Source organism: Onychomys torridus, chromosome 8 (assembly GCF_903995425.1).
Source record: "Onychomys torridus chromosome 8, mOncTor1.1, whole genome shotgun sequence".
In the NCBI taxonomy this organism is placed as follows: Eukaryota; Metazoa; Chordata; class Mammalia; order Rodentia; family Cricetidae; genus Onychomys; species Onychomys torridus.
Window position 1 is genome coordinate 91388876 of NC_050450.1, and position 22596 is coordinate 91411471.

The 22596-nt window shown below is 42.4% G+C and overlaps 1 protein-coding gene and 1 non-coding gene across 2 annotated transcripts in view; both read right to left on the reverse strand.

The window, feature by feature from the left end:
- The window catches only part of LOC118588770 (leucine-rich repeat-containing protein 37A-like), a 39506-nt gene extending 18007 nt beyond the window's left edge, over nt 1–21499 (reverse strand). The window contains exons 1-6 of the mRNA XM_036195315.1: nt 19279–21499; nt 14046–14313; nt 12785–12856; nt 10980–11051; nt 6063–6134; nt 4773–4853 (exon numbers count right to left, since the gene is read on the reverse strand). Coding sequence (XP_036051208.1) covers nt 4773–4853; nt 6063–6134; nt 10980–11051; nt 12785–12856; nt 14046–14313; nt 19279–21499 — 2786 coding nt within the window. The remainder of the gene's footprint in view (nt 1–4772; nt 4854–6062; nt 6135–10979; nt 11052–12784; nt 12857–14045; nt 14314–19278) is intronic.
- Nucleotides 8455–8622, reverse strand: LOC118590532. The gene has a single exon (XR_004945821.1). It is a non-coding gene; the product is annotated as a U1 spliceosomal RNA (small nuclear RNA).
- Nucleotides 21500–22596: the final 1097 nt, after the last annotated feature.

Here is a 22596-nt window from a genome sequence, read left to right on the forward strand (position 1 = left end):
TCAGAGTTCATCCTACCATAAAACCATGAAAATTTAACTAAAGGCTTTCCACACTCCAGAATCATTAATCAAGAAAACCAACTCAATTTCTGTAAGAACGCTAAAATTTGTGTTATTTTAACTTGACCTACGTCATTCCTCACTGAAGCTCTGTGGTACCCTTAAAAAACAGCCCATAGCCCCACTACTAGAGGGAGCAGAATGGAGCTGTAGCTCCCACAAAGCCTCAACTCTAGGGAACTGGTGGCCCCTAGTGAGACTAGACTTGTCTGTATTTGACCTGACTGGACAGTCTCTAATTCTTGAAACTCCCCCAGAAGATGTTTTCAGAAAATGATTGCAAGCAAATATCCTAACTGAGGCAGTTACATTAGGACAGTTGGGACAACAAGGAGCCTATGCAATAAGACTGACAAGAAAACAGAGGAATACAATGTCCACAGGAACTTTGAGATGCTCATGTATGAGTTTTGGAAACAGAAGACCACAAGCGGTCTGCCTAGGAATTTGGAAAGTAAGTCATGCAAATGTGTGTGTATCTTAAGCATAGGTAGAAAACCACCCAAGAACCCCTGAGGAAGTTCACCCCTGGCTGATCTTACAGTTCTGCACAGGTAGAAGGGAGAAACTAAGGCTGTCTCCAAAAGCACCCACAGTAGAGTCTCAAAGGCAGGCAGGGAAATGGGTTCCTTAGAAGATGGTAGAGAAAGTAGTAGAGGGACCCAGACCCTGCTTCAACGAGCATGAATTATGTGAGGAAAGAAGAAATCCTTTCTTTCATTTATCTACAAGGCCTATAAGCCTGATAGCATGCCTCCTTGTGTGAAGCTCCTCAGTGTAGAATTCTGTGTTATACCAGTAGATTGCAATAAATAAAAAAAAAAAAAATGATGAGCTGGTATCTTAACCATTGTGCTGAGAGTCACTGTGCTTACACTTGCCATACGGAAGACTCCCATGAAGAACAGGCAAAGGTGGCTTGAGCCAGCAGGATCTGGGTTCAAACTATGGCTCTGTGACTTTCTAGTGAAACAATTGAGTAAGATAGCCCAAAACCTGAGTTTTTTAAGTAGCATTTTCCTCATCAAACAGTCCAAGACTCAAAGGTCAGAAGGGGCATGGCCAGAGCAGGTGCCTCAGCACTAATGACTTTGTATGTACAATGGACCAGTGGCATGAACCCTGGGGATGCCAGATACTAGTGTGCCTACAAGTATGAATTTCTTAGAGGGAAATGCAGCTTTCTGCTCCATAGGTCTGGTCTTAGTTAGGGTTTCTACTGTTGTTAAGAGACACCATGACCACAATAACTCTTATAAAGGAAAGCATTTAAATGGGGTGGCTTACAGTTTCAGAGGCTTAGTACATTATCATCATGGTAGGAAACATGGTAGCATACAGGCAGACATGGTGCTGGAGAAGGAGCAGAGAGTTCTGTATCTTGATATGCAGGCAACAGGAAGTGAACTAACTCACTAGGCGTGGCTTGAGCATATATGAGACTTCAAAGCCCATCTCCACAGTGACACACTTCCTCCAACAAGAACACACCTACTCCAACAAAGCCACACCTCCCTTTGGGGGCCATTTTCTTTCAAGCCACCACAGGTCCTGTTAGAAGTCAACTTCATGATAAGATACAATGCACAAGAAGCTGAGTGAAGCTGTCCAGAAGACAGTCTCTTGGTGGTTCTGCCACTTGTTAATGATGTGAGCATAGACAAGTTAGCCAACATCTTAGTTTCAACTTCATCAATTGCAAAATGTGGATAATAATGGTTTCACTGCAAGAGTTTTGGGAAAAGTAAAGAAAGTGACATATTTGAATATGTACTACATGCCCAATACTTTTTTAGGAACCTCATGGCATTTCATTTGTTTCAGTATTTCATATAGTTCCTGGGACATAATAAACATCTCATAAATGTAGGTATCAAAGAATTGTTACAGGCAGAGGATTGCAAGAGAAGGTGCCTTCCCACACCAGTGGGAAGAATAGGATGCAACAGAGAGAAAAAGGTGTCACAATGTTGGATGTGACCCTTTCAAAAATGCTGGATGGTTACAAATTAAACATCCTGCCTTGATTATCCTAAAGGACAGACCTGAGTTGCTCCTGTCATCTTTAATGTTTGTGGCTCTCAATGTGAGAAGCAGTTGCCAGGATACTGTGAAAACCAGAGGGAGGAAGGAGCATGTCTTCAAGGGAGCAACTTTTTTTTTTAAACACATTCAATTTTTTTAGATTTATTATTCTATGTATGAATATTATGCTTGCATGTATGTATGTGCACCACATGCAGAAGCTAGAAGAGTGCATTGGGTCCCCTGGAATTGGAGTTTACAGACATTTATGAGCCACCATGTGAGAATCAAACTCAGGCACCAAGTTCTTTTAATCACTAAGCCAGCTCTCTGGGCCCAGTAGCAAACTTTGGACATGAATAGTTTCCTATAGGAAACAAATGCTAGGGAGCTAGTTGGAAGTACTGGGGTATTTCTGACTCCATGAGTCAATTTATGGTCATTTACCCTATGGATATTCTTAATTGTGGGTAGATACTTCAGTCGGGATAAAACCTGAATTTTCCTTTCAGGGTTATGCTCTTAGCACAGTATTGATGGACCATAAACAAACTATCATGTGAATGTGCTCAGTCTGAATAGTGTGTAGCTCTTTTGTCCAGTGAAATCCTTTAGGGAGCTTATTATCAATAGCAATGAAGTCACTAGAAGAATTTGAGAACAAGTCACTGGTCAGGACCTGTGCAGGTAAAGGAAGGAGAAGCACTTTAAAGTTGGGAGGGGTGCACTTACCATGTCGATTGCCAGCCACTATTGGTTTCTTGTAACATTTTTCATATTAAAGAGACATGATTCCTATTGTCAATAAAACAATGGTACTTAACTAATGAGCTTTTGCTGTGTCTTTGACCTGGATTTCAGATTTAAGAGCATTTGACCCTGAGGGTACTGCTAACATGTTTTGTCAGTAACATGGAGGCTGTATCCAAGTAGGTACCTGGAACTAGGGGCAAATATGGATCTTGAGAGGCCTGACCATTATCTAACAGGAAAGGCTCTCTAATAATAACATGCATAGTTTATTAGTATAGAGGCTGCAATAGCCCCAACCAGGACTTTGGCAGGGTCTGTGCAATGAGAAGCCTTTGGGCATAGGCTCCATTCAGCTCTAGACAAACGCACCTTGGTTGGGACTTCTGTAATGCAGGGAGGGCAGAATTTCAACTTACAAACACTACAGGAATTGTGCACTATATGTCACAGCATTCCTGTTCTCTCCCTTGGTAACTTGCCTTCGGAAAGATACAAGAAGCATCTGTCCTACTGTGGGAAATATTTCCTGAAGAAAACTGCCCTATCTATCACACAGAGTTGGGTGTTGGATCCTAACAAAGGAGTCCCAGTGCACACTTGGTGGTTGTATCCATTGTTGTCAAGCTTCTTCTTTTTTAATGAGTTCTTAACTATCCTGCCTAGGTCAGCCTTGAACTCCTGGGCTCAAGACATCCTCCTGCCTCAGCATCTGAGGGCCTACAAGCATACACTGTGCCTACCTCACTGGGCCAATCTGTGATAGTAACTGAATTCTGAGAGGTACCATTCCATTCAGATCACATGATGTGAATATCAATGTCCAATACCAGTTAGCTCTGCTTTTCTCATCACCGGGAAGCAAGCTCCCTTTCTGCAAAGATGGACACACACTAGAGATAACAAGCCAGTGTCTCCTGCATGAGTCTTTCCTAACCCACCATCCATGCTCCTCTGCCTGAAAAGCAGACCTGTGGTGCCTTTCCCCAAGTTATGAGTCAGCAAGTTGTGCTGGAGAGAGGGGACTGCTACAAAGCATCTACAGAACAGTTCATCCAGCTCCAGCACATCCCAACCCTTCCTCCAATGGGAACCAACTTGAGTTTATAATGCCTTCCTGGTCACTGAATGTCACACAAAGTGGGGTTTTTGTTTTGTTTTGTTTTGTTTTGACACAAGAGTCTACTATTAGTCCAAGACTGCTTCCAATTTATGATCCTCCTGCCTCTGTCTCCTGAGTGCAACTGCTGGTATTTAAGCATATGCCATAATGCCTGACAAACACTAGCTAAAAACTAATAAAATTCACTTTCTTCTCGAGAAAGAAAAGTATTATATAGAACCAGGCTAGAACAACAGATCTTATGAATATTTTTAACTATATAGTTTAATGCAGATGGCATCTTATCCCATGATGCAAAGGTGCCTCTTATCCACAGAGAATCCATGACTTCAGAGGCATATACTTCCTGAAAAATAATGTTCTGAGTGATAGGGAGAAAGTTCACAGGGTGAATTCTCAGCTTTACATTTCTGAGGAAGCACCTACACCTTTTGCTCCCTGGAAGACTTGGTGTTAATCTTTGTTCTTTGGGAACTGTGCATGGGAGAGGAAATCACAAGTGGGTTTCCAAAAGCATCACACATCAGAGCCCCAGCATTAGGGCCCCATGATGATACCTAGTGAGTGTTACTTGAGTGGTGTTACTTGTAATGTCTGTGCTGAAGGTTGGGACTAGGAAAGCAGATCATGTCCTGTCATTTACACAGCTCTCCTGGTCTCCTGGGCCTTAGTTTCCTCATTGGGAAAGAATGAATGGACCTTAAGACAAACTATCCACAGTTCACACAGGGTTTACACTCGGCGAATCAATACTCCATTGGGGTTTTAACACACAAATAAGTATTTACATGTGCTTAACTTTTACTTCACTTACAACTTCTGTAAAAACTGCATTCCATGCCATGCTTGAAATGTTCCAAAGCTCAATTCAGTGAGTAAATTGCACCCAAGGTTCCTAAAATAATGAAAAAAAAAGGGACATAAACCAATGAAAAGATACTTTAGAACATTGTGGTGATTCTAATTTATATATAATTAAACATAAATTCAATTCTTTCTCCATTTGCTAAAGAAATCTGAGGATGGGGCTAGAGAGATGGCTCAGTGGTTAAGAGCATTGGCTGCTCTTCCAGAGGACTCTGGTTTGATATCCAGCACCCAAATGGTGGCTCATAACTGTCTGTAACTCCCATTTCAGGGGATCTGGCACCCTCACACAGACATATATGCACATAAAAAAATCTCTAAAAAAAGAAACCCGAGGATGATACCAGCTTATAATTTATATATTTACATATATAATACATTAGCCACAGTAAATGGCTCAAATTTTTTTCAATCATCTTTCCTTCTAAGATAGGGTTTTTAGCACCTCTGACATTTTGGGTTGGATGACTCTGTTGTGTAGGTTTGTCCTATATACTGGGGGCTATCGAGGAACAACTCTGGTGTCCACCCATTCGATGGCATCAGCTTTTCCCCAAATGCCAAGGCTGCACCTGTGCACTGAGTGAGAACTGGTGCTGTCGCTATGCACTCTGACTCAGCAGAATTCTCATATTCATCTTTATTACAGACTAAGAGGATTTGGCATAGACTTTTTATGACTTTTTACTTGCAGTAACATTTTCGTTATTGTACTAAATAATGGATTTCATCCTGACAATTTCATATGCGTATCTCTATCTCATTGTACTTTGCTCTTATCTGGTCTACTATTCTCCACCCCACTCTGCTGTTTTCCTCCCTCCCTATACAGTCTACAGTCTTATTTTCCTGTCTTGTTTCACACACACACACACACACACACACACACACACACACACACACACACGTGGGCACTAGATTGCCCATATTTGAGAAAACTTGATGTTTCACCCTTCTTTATCCCATTGTCCTCTTAGTTCCTCATTCTTCTAGACCCCTTCTCACCCTTCACACACACACATGAAATCTAGGAATGTGGCTCATTGGCACAACACTTGCTTAGCAGGTAACAAGACCCTAGGTTTGTCCCATCACCAAAACCACACACACACAAAATGCACTATTTGTCTTTTTTGAGTCTAGCTTATTTCCTACTAATGAAGCTGTAAGTCAGATATCAAAAAGTCACAAAGGGAGATTAAAATTCAAATATGAAGGTGTTATATTTGTAACTTACATATACTTCACAAAAGGTAATGATTCAAATGTCCTTCTTTCAATATAACGTATTTTATTGCAAGATACATCCCTAGGAAACATAAAAGAGAAATATTGCTTTGCTTAGCCATTATATATCTAGTTAGTATGACTAGTAGAATTTAGAGTTGGTAATAGAAAATACATTGTTCTTGTCTAAACTCTAAACCTTTGGATTTGAATAGTTTAGAGTCACTTACTTTGTCTAGCCATCTCATAAGAGTCTCACCCTTTATGATATTCATATATATATATAAAATAAAACTATGGATCTTGATAGAGTTTTTGAGTTAGTCATTTTGAGAGATTATATGGCTTTTTATGTTTGAAACAGGGTCTTCCCATGTAGGCTAGGCTGACCTCAAATCCCCAGATTTCCCACCTCAGCCTCCTGAGTCCTGGAACTACTGGCATCTACCTGGTGCCTGGGACCTCTGAAGATGCAGGTTCTCAGCTGTCCTTCAGACTTGCTGATTCAGTAACTGTGCATTGAGAAGTGATGCCAGCCCTTCAGGTGATGTTTCAAAGCTCCTGTCTGTCTATCTGTCTGTCTGAGAGCATTGCTACTGTCCAATGGTCCTCATCATGACACCTTGGCTTGGCACTCAAATCCCCAGAAGGTCTGGCTGTACAGGTGCTCATGGGCATTCCTCTAACTCATGTTTTTACTTGTGTCTTCACTCTTGATTTTAGTGCCTATCATATTCTCCCCCAAGAGACCTGTCTGGGGCTGGTGAGATGTCTTAATGTGTACAGATACCTATGGCCAAGATTAATGACCTGAGCTTGACCTCCTCAGACCCCCACGGAGGAAGGACAAAACCAAACTCTGCAAGTTGTCATCTGATCTCCATGCTTGTCTCTGGCATGAACACACACACACACACACACACACACACACACACACACACACACACCAAAAATGTAATAATGGAAGTTTTTAAAAAGAGGCCTGATGATTCCCAATGACACCCAATGTTCAATTGCTCTTTGGTTGCCAGACATGGTGGTGTGTGCCTTCAATCCCAGCACTCTGGAGGCAGAGGCAGGATGATTTCTGAGTTCAAGGGCAGCCTGAACTACATTGTCAGTCCTAGGACAGCCAGGGCTACAGAGTGAGACTATTTCAAAACACTAAAGGAAAAAAAAAAACTACACTAGTTGTTTCAAGGCACATTCAAGAAACTCAAGTCTTCTTTTGTGTGTCATATATATTCAAGTTAATTTTTAGAATGTCTTGCAATTAAAAAAATGTTTTAAACTGGAGGGACAGTGGTGGCACACACCTTTAATCCCAGCACTCGGAAGGCAGAGGCAGATGGATCTCTGTGAGTGTGAGGCCAGCCTGGTCAACAGAGTGAGTTCCAGGACAACCAGGCCTACACAGAGAAATCTTGTCTAGAAAAACAAAATAACAAACAAAAATTAGCTAAAACAGAATATGCCGAACACTATTTCTATTATTGGAGGCATGACAATTTATACCTCCATGTCTATATTTATTATGTTTTAACGGTTACTTTTGCATCTAATTTTGCCAATCACAAGCTCCTTGAAAGCATGGAGAGCTTATTCATTTCCATTGCCAACCAAGTTTTAGATTGACACAAATATTTAAGCAAACTAAACTTATAAAACAAAGAACTGCAGAGGGAGTGTGTACATGACTATTTTGGAAAGAATTCAATTTATGGCTTCATGGCTGATTCTTGTTGTTTATCTTTACAGCATTATGGTTTGAATTTGTGTGTTTGTTCCTCAATCTGAGAGGGAAGGATTCATGTCCTCCTCATTGCTGTGCCTCTAGTTATAGGCAGTGTTTGACATGCTCTGTTTAAGCTAATTTTTTAAGTTGAGAGGCATTTTTAAAATTAATTGGAATATATATGCTAACAGAAAACAATTGCTTACAAAGCATTTCATAATATAAACAATAAAAGGACTACTCCATTAGGAGATCTTTCATTGTTTTTCTCCAAATATATTTATAAGGCTTAAGAGTTCAGACACGTGCCGGGCGGTGATGGTGCACGCCTGTAATCCCAGGACTCGGGAGGCATAGGCAGGTGGATCTTTGTGAGTTCAGGCCAGTCTGATCTACAAAGTGAGTTCCAGGCCAGCCAAGGCTAAATGGTGAGACCTTGTCTCAAACAAAACAAAAGTGGTATCTTTTAGGGCCTAGAAGGAAGATTTTTAACATCGTGGGAAACTCTAATTATGCACTTCCCAGGAGCTGTTTACAATAGAGAATATAATCTATTTGCTTAAAAGTGTCACTTTTTGGCTCAGTAAGAATTAAGGGCATACACCCATGGGTAAAGGACAGAAGCCAAGTTTTCACAATAAACAACATGATATATTCTTTAGATTTTTAGGGGAGATCATGGATGCTGTCTCCTGCTACCACAAACTATGCATTCAAGTTTCCCAAATTGGGGGAAATTGCAAGGGTCAGCACATCCATAATGCAGTGGATAAGCCTTGCGCCAGAAAAGCTACCTTCGTGATCGTGATCATGAGATCCCCTGCCAGTTATATATTACATTCTTATCTCTAAATAAGCAGAATTATTGTGGCAAGTACTCCCTCCTTGGCAACAAGATTGTTGAAATTTTTATCGTTTAGTTAGTGAACGGTAGGAGAATTTCTGGTATAGTCACTTACAACAAACTTTTCTAGATATACCTTTATTTTTTTTAGTCTGGGTTTCGTTGTGTAGTCCTGGTTGGCTTGGAACTAATTAGGAATACCTCTAAAGCATCATTTCAAGCATCTATTTCTGACATGGGCATAAAAATTCTTACATTGGAAGCCTTAATAGTAGTATGTTCTCCTAACAGGTTTATCATGTTGATGATATCACCTATGTAATTTGTATGTTTAGCTAATTACTTAAATCTGCAATGTTAAATTTAACTCAGATTAATTTAAAGAACACATTGGGTATGTAGGCACAATCCTGCAATTCCAGCATTTGGGTTGGAAGACTAAGGCAGGGAGATTGGGGATAAATTCAAAGTCAGCCTAGGCCACATAGTAAAACCCAGGCTCAGAAAAAACAAAAGGGATATAGCACAGTTGGTAGAGTGGTTTCCCAACATACAGGAAGCCTTGGGTTTGGTTCCCAAGACTGCATAAACTGTGTGGTGGTAGATGCCGATAATCCTAGCATTTGGGAGGGAGAGTCAAAAGAATCAGGTGCTCAAGGCCAGCCTTTGCTTTTTAGAGAATTCAAGGCCAGTCTGGGCTTATATTAAGCCATGCTTCAAAAAGGAAAAAACAAAAACAAAACACACAAAATTTTAAAACACTCTCGGTTGCCTGGAGGTAGTGCCCCATGCCTTTAATCCCAGCAGAGACAAGTGGATCTCTGTGAGTTCAAGGCCAGCCTGGTCTACAGAGTGAGTTCCAGGACAGCCAAGGCTACATGGAGAAACCCTATTCTTAAAACAAAAAACAAAAAACACCAAAAGCACCCCAAAAACCCCACCAACCAATTAACAAGAAATAACCAACAAACAAAACCAAACCCCAGAACACTCTGGTCTAATTACCTTCAAATTAATGCAGATGGCTCTTTTCTTCTCTTAGATGCAACAGCTTGGAGTTAGTATTAATTCCTTCTATGCCATCTTTTTTGTAAAGGTTAGATCAGCAAATATTTTAGACTTTGCAGGCCAAACATAGCCTCTGTTGCACATTCTTTTTTTTTTTTTTTTTTAAAGATTTATTTATTTATCATGTATACAGAAGAGGGAGCCAGATCTCATTACAGATGGTTGTGAGCCACCATGTGGTTCCTGGGAATTGAACTCAGGACCTCTGGAAGAGCAGTCGGTGCTCTTAACCTCTGAGCCATTTCTCCAGCCCTGTTGCACATTCTTTATTGGTTCTCATTTTTCTTTTTTAGCCCTGTTAGTTGTTTGGATACCAAGTCACCCCTCCCCCACCAAAAAATAAGAAAAGGAACATATATTGAAGGTTTAGTTTTCAGCTGGAGGTCTGTTGGTTGGTAGGCACTAGGTCATGTATGGATTAACTCACTGATGAGTCCCTATCTGAATGTGCTATGAGGAGGCGGGGCCTAACTGGAGGAAACAGGTGAATTGGGGCATGTCTTATTACTGGGAATTTCTTCTTTCACTCTTTCTGAAGCTTTGTACTACCACAGCCTTCCATCGTCATGCTTTGCCTCACCACAGGCTCAGAAACAATGGAGCCAGCTACCATAAACCAAAAACCTCTGAACTGAAGGCCAGACTGAATCCTGCCTCCTCCCAGCTGTCCTCATCAGTCACCCTGTCACATCAACAAAGAAGGCACTGGCACAAGTCCTCTAAAGGTGTCAAACCACTCCTACAGTAAATGAGAACATGGGCCAGACCTGATCGAGGTATGACAGACTAGATCCAAATACAGGCATATGCCTTAGAAAGCAAGGGTCATCTGAGGTCCAGTAATTGCTCAGACCTTACTAACATTTCCCCCTGCAAACGGAGTTCTTCTATCTGAAGCTCGTCTATATGATTTAAGAGATTTAAAATGGATAGAAGGCATTTTCATGTTAGAGATGGGCTGAGCCCTCCCCCCTCAACCCCTGACTGGCATAACTGCAGATTCTGTTTTATTATGGTTTTGCCTTTAGAGCCAGGGTCTTGCCAAGCAGCCCTGGAAGTGCTGAGGAACCCACTCTGCAGACCATGAAGATCTCCAACTTTGAGCAATCCTCCTATCTTCTACCTCCTCAGTCCTGGGATTCTAAGCAAACACTGTCAAACCCAGTCAATAATTGCACAGTTTTATTGCTTGAAGAGATGTTAGTATCTATCTAGTTCAAATCCCTTGTTCATCCATAGATAACCCATAACTTACAAATAGATATGCTTAACTAACTTACAAAACCTGGAGGGACAGCAGGCCTTCAAATGTATCCTTATGTAATTCAGTCAGGAGATTTTCACTGAGAATTCTGGAAGATAAAAGGTTATCTGGATCAAAAATCATCAAACAGATGGACAACATCCAGTGGTGAAATGGAATGGAGAAATACATGCTGTCATACGCTATTGCTGAGAGTGTAAATTGGTACCGTTTATTTTCAGGGCAATTAAAATTTCATCTATACAATGGTCTCCTCCCTAGAGAGTCTATTGCTAGGTATCTAGTTTACAGAAACTTGTTCATGTTCAGAAAGAAGTATATAGGATGTTTATTACAGCCATACATATAACAGAAAACAATATTCTCCAAACATCAGTAGAGTGATATTAAATTCTTACTGGTATGTACATACTATGAAATACTATTCATGAAATAAATAGAACAACTGTGTTGAAACTTTACATATCATGAAGTGGAAACATCAAGTTAAAGGATGTTATTATTTATGTAAAAATGGTAAATAGATAACAAATCTGTTTTTCTGAGTATGTCTGGAAAGATATAGACCAAATTCACAGTAATGGCCGCCTGTCTTCATCAGCTTTTTTTCAGTTTGACACTGACTAGGGTCATCTGCCAAGAGGGATTTCAATTGAGAAAATGTCTGCACTGTGGGAGTGGGGCATTTCCTTTATTAATTACTAATTTTTTTAAAGATTTGTTTATCCATGTATTTTATGTTTATGAGTGCTCTGTCTTCAAGCACATCAGAAGGAATCTGATTCCATTACAGATGGTTGTGAGCCACCATGTGGTTGCTGGGAATTGAACTAAGGACCTCTGGAAGAGCAGTCAGGTGCTCTTAACTACTGAGCCATCTCTCCAGGCCTTCTAATTACTAATAATGTTTAAGATGAAATAAACTCTTTCCTCTCCCAGGTGCTTTGGTTCATGGTCTTCATCACAGCAAAACAAAACTAATACATTACCTCAGAGGTGAAAAATTAGAGCACAGGTTTCTCTATACCTGATATTTAATTGATATATTTATTATATTTTTATATAATTTATTATATAATTAATGTTATTTAACTACTATAATTTATATATTAATTATATTAAGAATGTAATTGTAGGCTAGGTGTGGTGGTGGTGTACATCTCGCACTTAAGAAGGAGAGGCAGGAGGATCTCTTTGAGTTTGAGGCCAGCCTAGTCTACTTAGTGAATTTCAGGCCAGCCAAGGTTACACACAGAGACTCTGTCTCAAAAACAAAAACAACCAAACAAATGTTATCATAGACAACATCTATAAGGGAGACAAGTTTAAACTGTAGTTTTTTTCAGAGGAAGTCAGTAAAATTTAATTTTAAAACCTGGGCAGCAAAATGACCCCAAGGGAAAGGGGACCTTCTGCCAATATAAAAACCTGGTTCAATCTCCTGGACCCACATGGTGGAAGGAGAAGACCAAGTTCTACACGCCGTCCTCTGACTTCCACATGCATGCCCTGGGTTTGTGTGCTCACAAAAATACATGCAGAAGAAAATGTAAAATGAGTTTTGGCTGAATTGATGGTGTTTAAACCTATGGCCTCACGCGTGCTAGGCAACTATTCTCCCCCGAGCTACATACACCCCAGTGCCCACAAAATTTACCAGGGAAATTTAGTCAGTACAGGTTGATTTGGGCTGTGAAGAGAAAATACCTGTTTTCAGAGGCATTTACCACAATATCTGGACCAAGAGGGACCTATAAAAAGGCACAGTGCTTTTGTCATTGTTGCTTATTTTGTGTTTATATTTGTAAAAAATATACTCACAGTGTTTCAGTCCAACGGTATGCTTTCCACACATGCTTTTCAATGTAAGAAATAGAATTTCCTTGGAAATTCCTGTGAAGAAACAGTTCATATGCTTGAGTAAATAGGAAAAGAATAAGCAGAAGCAGTCAAATCGTCACACCCTCGAGGAGGTGTTCAATGCAGAATGAAGGAAACCACCAATCTTCTAATTCCCACATCTGTCAGTTTCCAAGGGCCACTGGTACAAGCAGTGAGACATTTCCTAGAAACATGAATTTCAAATCTGTGGGTGCACATTTCACTTTCCTCTTTGCTGTGTACTCTACAGCCCAACTCTAAATTTAACCAGTCACTAGAACCTGTCTTCTCTTTCTCATGGGCCATCACGGTGGAGAGCTTATTATAAAAAATTTCTCCTGTCTTACTAATTTTTCTCTCTTTCCTGGAAACGTCTAATGGGTTTCCACATCTCTCCATGTCGCTATCTAAATCCTATAGCTGATAGTTCAGATCTTACACAGTATCTTTACTTGTTTTTAATCTGCCTATTCTAAATCCCCATTATTCTTACAGCCATGCCTTTGCCTAGGCTTTACTCTTTTATTTTCCTCTAGTCAACAATAGACATCCTTTGAGACACAGGTAAAAGTTTAATGCTCCCTTCCCCCGATGTATCATTTTCATGTTCTAGAGACAACACCATACATATGGGGTTCTCACAGTTTTTAACCCCAATGTGCACAAAAGGCTCTCGGTCCTAGAACAAAGTTGAGCTCTGAGAGATTGTGTAGTCTTAATAGCTAACATTCATGTATGCTAAGAACTAGATAAGATTTCCATGCAGTCAGCTGAACCTCGCAGCAATCCTATGAAATAGTAGCTGTTACACTCCCCGTTTTACAGATGAGGGAGTTTCATCACAGCTAAGCCCTCTTCCTAGGGTTGCAGAACTACAACATGAAAGGCCTGGGGTCCAACCCCAGGAGTCCAGCTCTGGAATCTTCTCTGACCCCTTTGGTGCATTTCCACTAGTGAGTTGAGTTATAGAGAAGCTGGAGTGAAAATGGAAAAGCCAAAGTTGAGCCATGATCTAATGGGGCTAATTGGAGATGGGGCACTGCAGAAAGAAGGAGGATAAGGAAGAATCCACAAGCAAAGGTCAAAGTAGAAAGTCAGCCAGTGTTGGTTGGGGTGACAAGGAAGGTCCAGCAGGGCTTTGAGGAAAAGGCTGCCATGTCAAGTAGAACGTAAAATAGAAATAAGTAAAGGTTATTCTTACAAAACAGTTATGGGGTGTTTGTGGATTTCGGGCCTTGGCACAGGCACCTGGTGGAGTTTCCGCTTTGGGCTGAGATGACTACACAGTAGTGTCTCATTTTCACACAAGCAGAAGTCACAGATGTTGGTGGTCATGGATGAATTTGGTTTCATTTGAACAAGTAACTCTCTTTCTGTGCTAAAAGTTGCAGCATATGGAGTTATGGGAAATTCCATATCCATGGGTTGAAGTGTGGCTTCACTTGGGATTTGCTCAGTCTGAACCTGTTCTGTAGATGGAAATGTCATGATAGGATATGTTGAAGGAGGAGCTGTAGTTGGATGCTGACCTTGATCTTGAACTGATGTTAGAACTGTAGACTGAGCTGTGATCTGACTCATAGGTGGAGAAGGGCTTACTGCTGTAACAGATTGTAGAGCTGTGGAAAATTCTGTTTGAGAAGACTGAGTAGTGACTTCAGTTGGATTTGACTGTAGAGTCTGAACCTGGCTTGGAGGTGGAAGTGTCCCCTCATGTTGTGTTGGAGGAGGGGATGTAGCTTTTGGTACTGCAGACTGTGTAGTCTCTAGATGAGTAGTTGTTAGGACTATGGAATGTGTAGTTTCTGGATGAGTAGTTGCTGGGATGGTGAAATGTGAAGATTCTGGTTGAGTAATTACTGAGATTTCAGAATGTAAGGTCTCTAAGTTTGGATGCTGAGATTGATCATGAACTGTTTCTAGAACTGTTGCTTCAAAATGTGCTGAAGATTGAGTTACAGTTGTCTTAAGTGACTCTGTAGGCTGAACTGGTGCTGAACGCTTAACCATGGTAGCAGGTCGTGGAGTTATAGAAAACTCTGGATGTGAGGGGTGAATTGTGACTTGAGTTGGGTTTACATGCTGAGCATGAACCTGGTCATCAGGTTGAAGGGTCACTTCTTGGTGTTTTGGAGGAAGAGCTGTAATATTATATGGGACTGCAAGAAGTTCAGTCTCTATTTTGGATATTGTAATTAGGTTATGCTCTAATTCTATTTGTTGAATTGTGACTTCAGAAACAAGTGGATGCTGAGTTTGATCCTGAATTGGTGGTATTTCATAAAACACTGGAGCCTGAGCTGCAACCACTTCATGTGGCTGTTCAGGCTCGGGAATGATGTCCTGTGTGCTCGGAGAAGTTTCAACATCCAGATGGGAACTTGCAGTTATTGTAAGTTCCAGATCCAAAGGTTGAACCGTAACTTCTGTTAGATTTGGGTGTTGAATATGAACTTGTTCTGGAAGTGTCAACTGATGGTACTGTGGAGGAGAAAATTCAATTTCCTGTAGGGTTGTAGGAGGTTGAGGCTCTCTGGTAGGTTCTGAAGTTGTGGCAGGTCCCAAGTCCAAAGGATGAAATGAGACAACATGTGTTGTTGTATCAGTTTGATCCTGACCTGGTGTTGGAACTGCCACCTCTTGATATAATGGGACTGGAGCTAAAACTTCTGTAAGTGGTTCTGTAAGATGGGTTGTACTCTCTGGTGTAGTTTGAGAAAGTTCCTCAGGAGTTGGTTGATGAGTTATGGTAAGTTCCATATCCAAAGGTTGAATCTGAGGGGGCTTTGGAGGAAGAACTATAGTCTCCTGTGGGATTATAAGAGGTTGAGGCTCTTTGGTAGTTTCTGAAGTTGTGGCGAGTCCCAATTCCAAAGGATGAAATGAGACAACATGTGCTGTTGTATACTCAGCTTGAGCCTGACCTGGTGTTGGAACTGTCACCTCCTGATATAATGGGGCTGGAGCTACAACCTCTTTAGGTGGTTCTGTAACCTGGGCTGGCACAATTGTGGTCTCTGGTACAATTTGAGAAAGTTCTTTCTCAGGAGTAGATTGTGTAGTTATGGTAAGTCCCAGATCCAAAGGTTGAACTGTGACTTCACTTGGGTTTAAATGCTGAATGTGAACCTGTTGTGGAAGTGTCATCTGAGGGGGCTTTGGAGGAAGAACTATAGTCTCCTTTGAGATTGTAAGGGGCTGAGTCTCTCTAGTAGGTTCTGAAGTCATGGTGAGTTCTAGGTCCAAAGGATGAAAGGAAACAACACTCCCTGCCGTATACTCAGCTTGAGCCTGACCTGGTGTTGGAACAGTCACCTCCTGATATAATGGGGTTGGAGCTACAACCTCTTTAGGTGGTTCTGTAACCTGGGCTGGCACAATTGTGGTCTCTGGCACAATTTGAGAAAGTTCTTTCTCAGGAGTAGATTGTGTAGTTATGGCAAGTTCCAGATCCAAAGGTTGAACTGTGACTTCACTTGGGTTTAGATGCTGACTGTGAACCTGTTGTGGAAGTGTCATCTGAGGGGGCTTTGGAGAAAGAACTATAGTCTCCTTTTGGGTTGTAGAATGGTAAATCTCTCTAGTGGTCTCTGAAGTTATGGTGAGTTCCTGTTCCAAAGGATGTAATGTGACAACTTGTTCATGAGCTAGTGTTGGAACTGCCACCTCCTGATATATTGAGGCCGGAGCTACAACTTCTGTAGGTGGTTCTACAAGATGAGTTGTGCTCCCTGGTGTAGTTTGAGAAAGTTCCTCAGGAGTTGGTTGATGAGCTATAGTAAGTTCCATATCAAAAGGTTGAATCTGAGGGGGCTTTGGAGGAAGAACTATAGTCTCCTGTGGGATTGTAGAAGGCAGAGTCTCTCTGGTAGGTTCTGAAGTTGTGGTGAGTCCCAACTCCAAAGGATGAAATGGGACAACATGTGTTGTTGTATCAGCTTGATCCTGACCTGGTGTTGGAACTGCCACCTCTTGATATAATGGGACTGGAGCTAAAGCTTCTGTAAGTGGTTCTGTAAGATGAGTTGTACTCTCTGGTGTAGTTTGAAAAAGTTCCCCAGGAGTTGGTTGATGAGTTATGTTAAGTTCCATATCCAAAGGTTGAATCTGAGGAGGCTTTGGAGGAAGAACTATAGTCTCTTGTGGGATTATAGGAGGTTGAGGCTCTCTGGTAGGTTCTGAAGTTATGGTGATTCCCAAGTCCAAAGGATGAAATGAGACAACATGTGTTGTTGTATCAGCTTGATCCTGACCTGGTGTTGGAACTGCCACCTCTTGATATAATGGGATTGGAGCTAAAACTTCTGTAAGTGGTTCTGTAAGATGAGTTGTACTCTCTGGTGTAGTTTGAGAAAGTTCCTCAGGAGTTGGTTGATGAGTTATGGTAAGTTCCAGATCCAAAGGTTGAATCTGAGGGGGCTTTGGAGGAAGAACTATAGTCTCCTGTGGGATTGTAGGAGGCTGAGTCTCTCTGGTCATTTCTGAAGTTGTGGTGAGTCCCAAGTCCAAAGAATGAAATGAGACAACATGTGTTGTTGTATCAGCTTGATCCTGACCTGGAGTTGGAACTGCCACCTCTTGATATATTGGGGCTGGAGTTAAAACTTCTGTAGGTGGACCTGGTGTTGGAACTGTCACCTCTTGATATATTGGGACTGGAGACACAAGTGACTCTGTAAGATGAGTTGTGCTCTCTGGCATAGTTTGAGAAAGTTCCTCAGGAGTCGGTTGTGGAGTTATGGTAAGTCCCAAATCCAAAGGCTGAACTGTACCTTTAGTTGGGTTTAGATGCTGAGTCTGATGTGGAAATGTCACCTGAGGTGTAGTACTTTTATGTACTGTAGTTTGGTCTGTCTCCGTAGTATGTTGTAAAGTTATGGGGGGTTCCAGGTCCAAAGGGTGAAAGGAGATAGAGGATGATGTTGGATACTCAGCTTGAATCTGACCTGGTGTTGGGACTATCATCGGATGTGTTGGAAGGTGAGTTACAATATTGTTTGTTAAATCTGGAAGCTGGTGTGGGACTACTTGCTGGGTTGGAGAACGGTCTATCTCCTTAGGGGGTTCTGAAGCCTGTGTGAGGGTGGGCTGCAGCACTGGAGATGGTTCCATATTCTCAGAGAGGTCTGCAAGTTGAGAGCGGGTCATATACTGAGCTGGAGAAAGTTCTGCACCCATAGTGGGATCTGGAGGTAGATATGGGTCTTCCCGTTGAGTTGGAAAAGAATAAACCTCTTTGTGGATATCTGTTTTCTGAGCTATAGCCTCTTGTGGAGAAAATTCAGTTTCAGGGAATCCTGGTGTATGGGAAGGGGACTCAAATTGGACTTGTGAAAATTCAACTTGTTCAGTGGGAACTATAGGCTGAACTAGGTCCTCCTCCTGAACCTGAAGAGATTTAACTCCCATAGAGGACTCTGGAGCTCTGGTATGTGCTTGGTTTGGATGTTTAACTGTGGTTTTACGCAACATTGAATGCTCATATCTGAATATTGCTTCTAGATCTTCAGGTGAAAAGAACAGGGTATCTCCCACAGGAGAAAGAAAGAAGCCCTCTTTAGGTGGTTCTGGAGTCTGATCTGGGAGTTCTTGCTGATATGGTATAAATTCTGTATCCAAAGGGTGCTTTAGGGGTGGAGACAAGTTCCCCTGCTGACCTGAAGAAACTTCCCCAAAAAGCTCTTCAGGCTGGGTTGGGCCCCCTGGAGAATGTTGATTTTCAGGGGTGGGTGGATGCTGAGTTGTAACTTCTTCTTGCTGTTCATTTGAAGGTTCAAACCCCTGTTGGCTTGAAGTTGCAACCTCATTAATCAACTCTGGAGGCTTAGCTGTGGTATTGTATGATGCTAGAGGATGAACTTGACTATGAACCAGATCAGAACCTGTTGCCTCATGGTGTGTTGGAGGTTGAACTACTGTTTCATGAGGGAGGTCTAGAGGTTGCACTGGGGTCTCCTGCTGGGCTGAAGAAGAAGGTTCAGTTTCCTCTTGGAGTTCTGATTCCTCATCTGTGTCCCCCTGCTGGCTTAGAGAAGGCTCTTCATACTGAACAGGTTCTAGAGATTGAACTGGAGCCTCATGCTGATTTGACAAGACTTCAACCCCTTCAGAAGGCTCTGGAGTTACAATTGGATTGGTATACTGGGCTGTAGAAGTGCCTACATCCTTTTCTGGGACTGTAAATGGTTTAGCTATAGCCTCATGATGCACTGGGGGAGGTCCCACCTCTGCTGTGGGTTCTTGTGTTATGGTAAGCATCACATCTGGAGGATTAACAGTTGTAGTGGATAAGCTTGAATGCTGAGTCAAGGGTGAAACTGTCACTTCATGATGTTCTGAAGACTGAGTTGCTTGTTCTTGTTGGATTAGAGCGTGTTCTGAGGATTGAGTTGGAATTTCCAGCTCAGAAGGCTGAGCCGGCTGTGGCTGCTCACTGAGAAAAGGTTCTATCTCTTCAGTATTCTCTGGAGGATGCACTAGGGACTCCTGCTGGGTCAGAGAAGATTCCATCTCCTTGGTAGGCTCTGAAGTTATGGTAAGTGTCACATCCACAGGTCTAACTGTAACATTTGGCAACTGATAATGGTGCTCTTCACTCTGAGTTGGCTGGATTGTCATTTGGTGAACTGGTGGAATTTCACCCACATTTTCCACAGCGGACTCTGGAGCTTGCAGTGGAGCTGGTAGCTCGATTGGAGGCTTGGCTTCCTCAGGGAGCTCTGCAGGTGCAGCGAAGGCTTCTGGCTGGTTTCCAGGACCCAATCCTTCCTCCTCAAGAAACTCGGAAGGTTGAGCTGGCTGCTCTAGTTCTATAGGAAAAGACTCATCCTCCAGAAGAGGGCCTGGATTCACTGATTGGACTTCTTGCTGGATTGGAGAAGGCTCCTCCTCCTCTTCCTCAGCTTCCTCTGGAAGCTGAATTTGGTCTTCCAGACCACTTTCAGATGAATCAACTTCCTCTGGAGATTCAGAAAGTTCAGCTGGCTGCTGCTCCAGGCTAGGAAAATGTTCAGCTTCTACAAGAGGACCTGGAGTTTGAGTTGGAATCTCCTCCTGAACTGGTGACATTCCAACCTCCTTAAAAGGCTGAGAAGTTATTGTAACTGTCACATCTACAGGTTTGACTGTAGTTCTGTGCAAAGTATAATGGTGAACTTGATTCTGACTGGGATGTGGAACTGTTGCTGCTGGAGCTCCAACTACACTCTCCATAGAGGATTCTGGAGTTGGAACTGGAGCCTCTTGCTCAATTGGAGGATTGACTTCTTCATAGGGCTTTGTAGGGAGAGCTAGAACTTCTAGCTGGCTACCAGAAGTTTCAAGGTCTTCAGGAAGCTCATCTGGGGCCTCTTCTTGAGTTGATGGAGGTTCCAAAAACTCAGAGAGCTCTGGAATTGGAGCTAAGGACTCCTGTTGGGATAATGAAGGTTCTAACTCCTGAGAGAACTCTGAATTTGGAGCTGCAACCTCTTGTTGGATTAACTGAGGTGCTGCTACCTCCTCAAGATCCTCTGAAAGCTGGACGGGGGCCTCTTGTTGGGTTAATGAAGATTCTACCAACTCAGGACTTTCTGGAAGATGGCCCGGGACCTGCTGCTGACTCAAAGTTTGTTGAGTCTCCTTATCTGCCTCTGAAACTGTAATCTCCAGATCTTCAGGCTTCGCTGTGACATTTGACAAGTTTGAATGCTGAGCTTTATTTCTATCCGGAGATGGTCCATTTATTTCAGGCTGCTCTAATGCTGCAATCTCAGAAACGAACTGAGGAACTGGTTCTTCCTTCTGAGGTTCATTTTCCTCAGGGAGCAGTGGGAGACTATCTGGGCCTTCTTGGACCACACCAAGATCCTCTGAATCTTGGGTTTGTGCCTCCAGCTGGTACTCAGGAGGTTCAACCTGCTCAGAAGGCTCTGGAGGCTCCTTTCTGTTTTCCTGGGATTGCACAGGTAAGCTGTCAGAATTGGCTTCAGTCATACTTGGGTCCCCATAATCATCCTCCACAGTTTTGTTCTGCAGTTGAGGTTTTACAAGTTGGTTTGAAGTTCCAACAACCACCTTAGCACGTTTCTTGTGCTGAGCTAGATCTTTCTTCAAGTCCTGGAGTGAAACTATGAACTTTGTTACTCCCGAACTCTTGCTGTCTAGTGGTGGAACAAGTATTTCATATAACTGGTTATCTGCAGCCTGATCCATACTCGAAATACTTTTAAATTGTGGAGGCTGATTTTGATCCCCATTTAGTTTTAAAATGTTCCCTGGCAGCTTCCTGGGTGGAGTCATTTTGTTGGTCAGACGCTGATGTGGAACAGTGAACTGATCTGACTCTGGGTGCGGCTGCGCAGAGGTATCCTTCTCTTGGAATGAAAGAAAACTGTCCTTCAACTTCCGGGGTGGGGAGAACATCTGGGAGGGAGCAGAGGACCCCAGGTAATTAAAGTCCCCTGCACCTGCCTGGGATGTATGAGCTTTCGGGGATTTGGGCCGATGATCAGAAGGGTGCCAAGACCGGAGCTTGGTCGGCCCCCAGGGCTCTGAAGTCAACCGAACTGGGTTATGGACCCACTCCGCAATGTGTTCGGCCTGGGTCACCACCAGCAAAACTTGTCCGGTGAGGATAAGACTTGGGGCGCAGAAGCAGAAGCCCAGTGGAGTCATGACATGTGGTAAGGACATGACATGCAGTATGGAGGCGATCCACAGTGCTGCAGAACGCGGGAGATAAACTGGAGGAGAGGCTCCTGACCTCAGGGAACCTTGGCAACTGTACCTACCCTGCCCCGCCCTTTATGACAGGACTCCTTTGTTACCAAAGCGTCACTAAGCGGATTCTGTACTGTGAAGGGAGCCTTCTACGTGACAGGGCCCAAGTTTCCCTTATTGAGGCTGAAAAGAACACCCATTTCTTCGGGGTCTACTAACCCTAAGAAGGATTTATGTCTCAGTCCAGGGTGCTCCTTACCCAGCAGCCCTTTGTTTTTGTGGGGCAGAATTTCAAAAGAAAGGATCCAGGCAGGGCAGAGTGTGGACTCCAAAGAGCCCACCCAGGTCGAATCACAAAAAACCCAAGTTACAAACATTAAAATAGATCAAAAGTTTTTCGGTGTTTTGGAATAAAGAATACATTTGTAGGTATGCTCAAAATATGTCCTTCCCACCCCAAAGCGAGATATTTAAGACCTCTTTTTTTTTTCAAGTACACATGGAACATTGTTTCATGTTAGTTAAATGGTATATTTCTAGAAGGGGCCACTAGGCTACTGATTCAAAGATTCTAAATTTTGCTTCCAAAGTAGAAGCTGAGTTAATATGTAAAGGACTTTTGTGTGTAGTAATAGTTAATCAGGGATGTTGGGGATAAAGCCAGGGTCTTTATGATTGTGACAGAGGTTTTCTCACCTTAGATGATCATCAATTTGGGGGCAAGGGTCCTCCCCAGACAGTCAATGACAACCAAAGTCACCACAGGCCAGAGGTTTCTGGATCTTTTGTCTAATGAAGTAAATTGGTTAATTTCTCGGGCAGTAGGAGGATGGATTTTTAGAAAGACTTTATCATAGGTTCATAAGTGAGAGCTTAAGATGTAAGACGCCACCCAAATACACATCTGCACACAGAGAGATGCATACACAAATGAATAAATCTTGAAAAGTGAGAAAAAAAAATAGGAAGCAAACTGAGCTCCTGCAAGAGCAGGTCCCAAAGCTGGTTGATTACCGAGAGTGTCTGTCTAGGGGTTAACTGAACTTTACCAG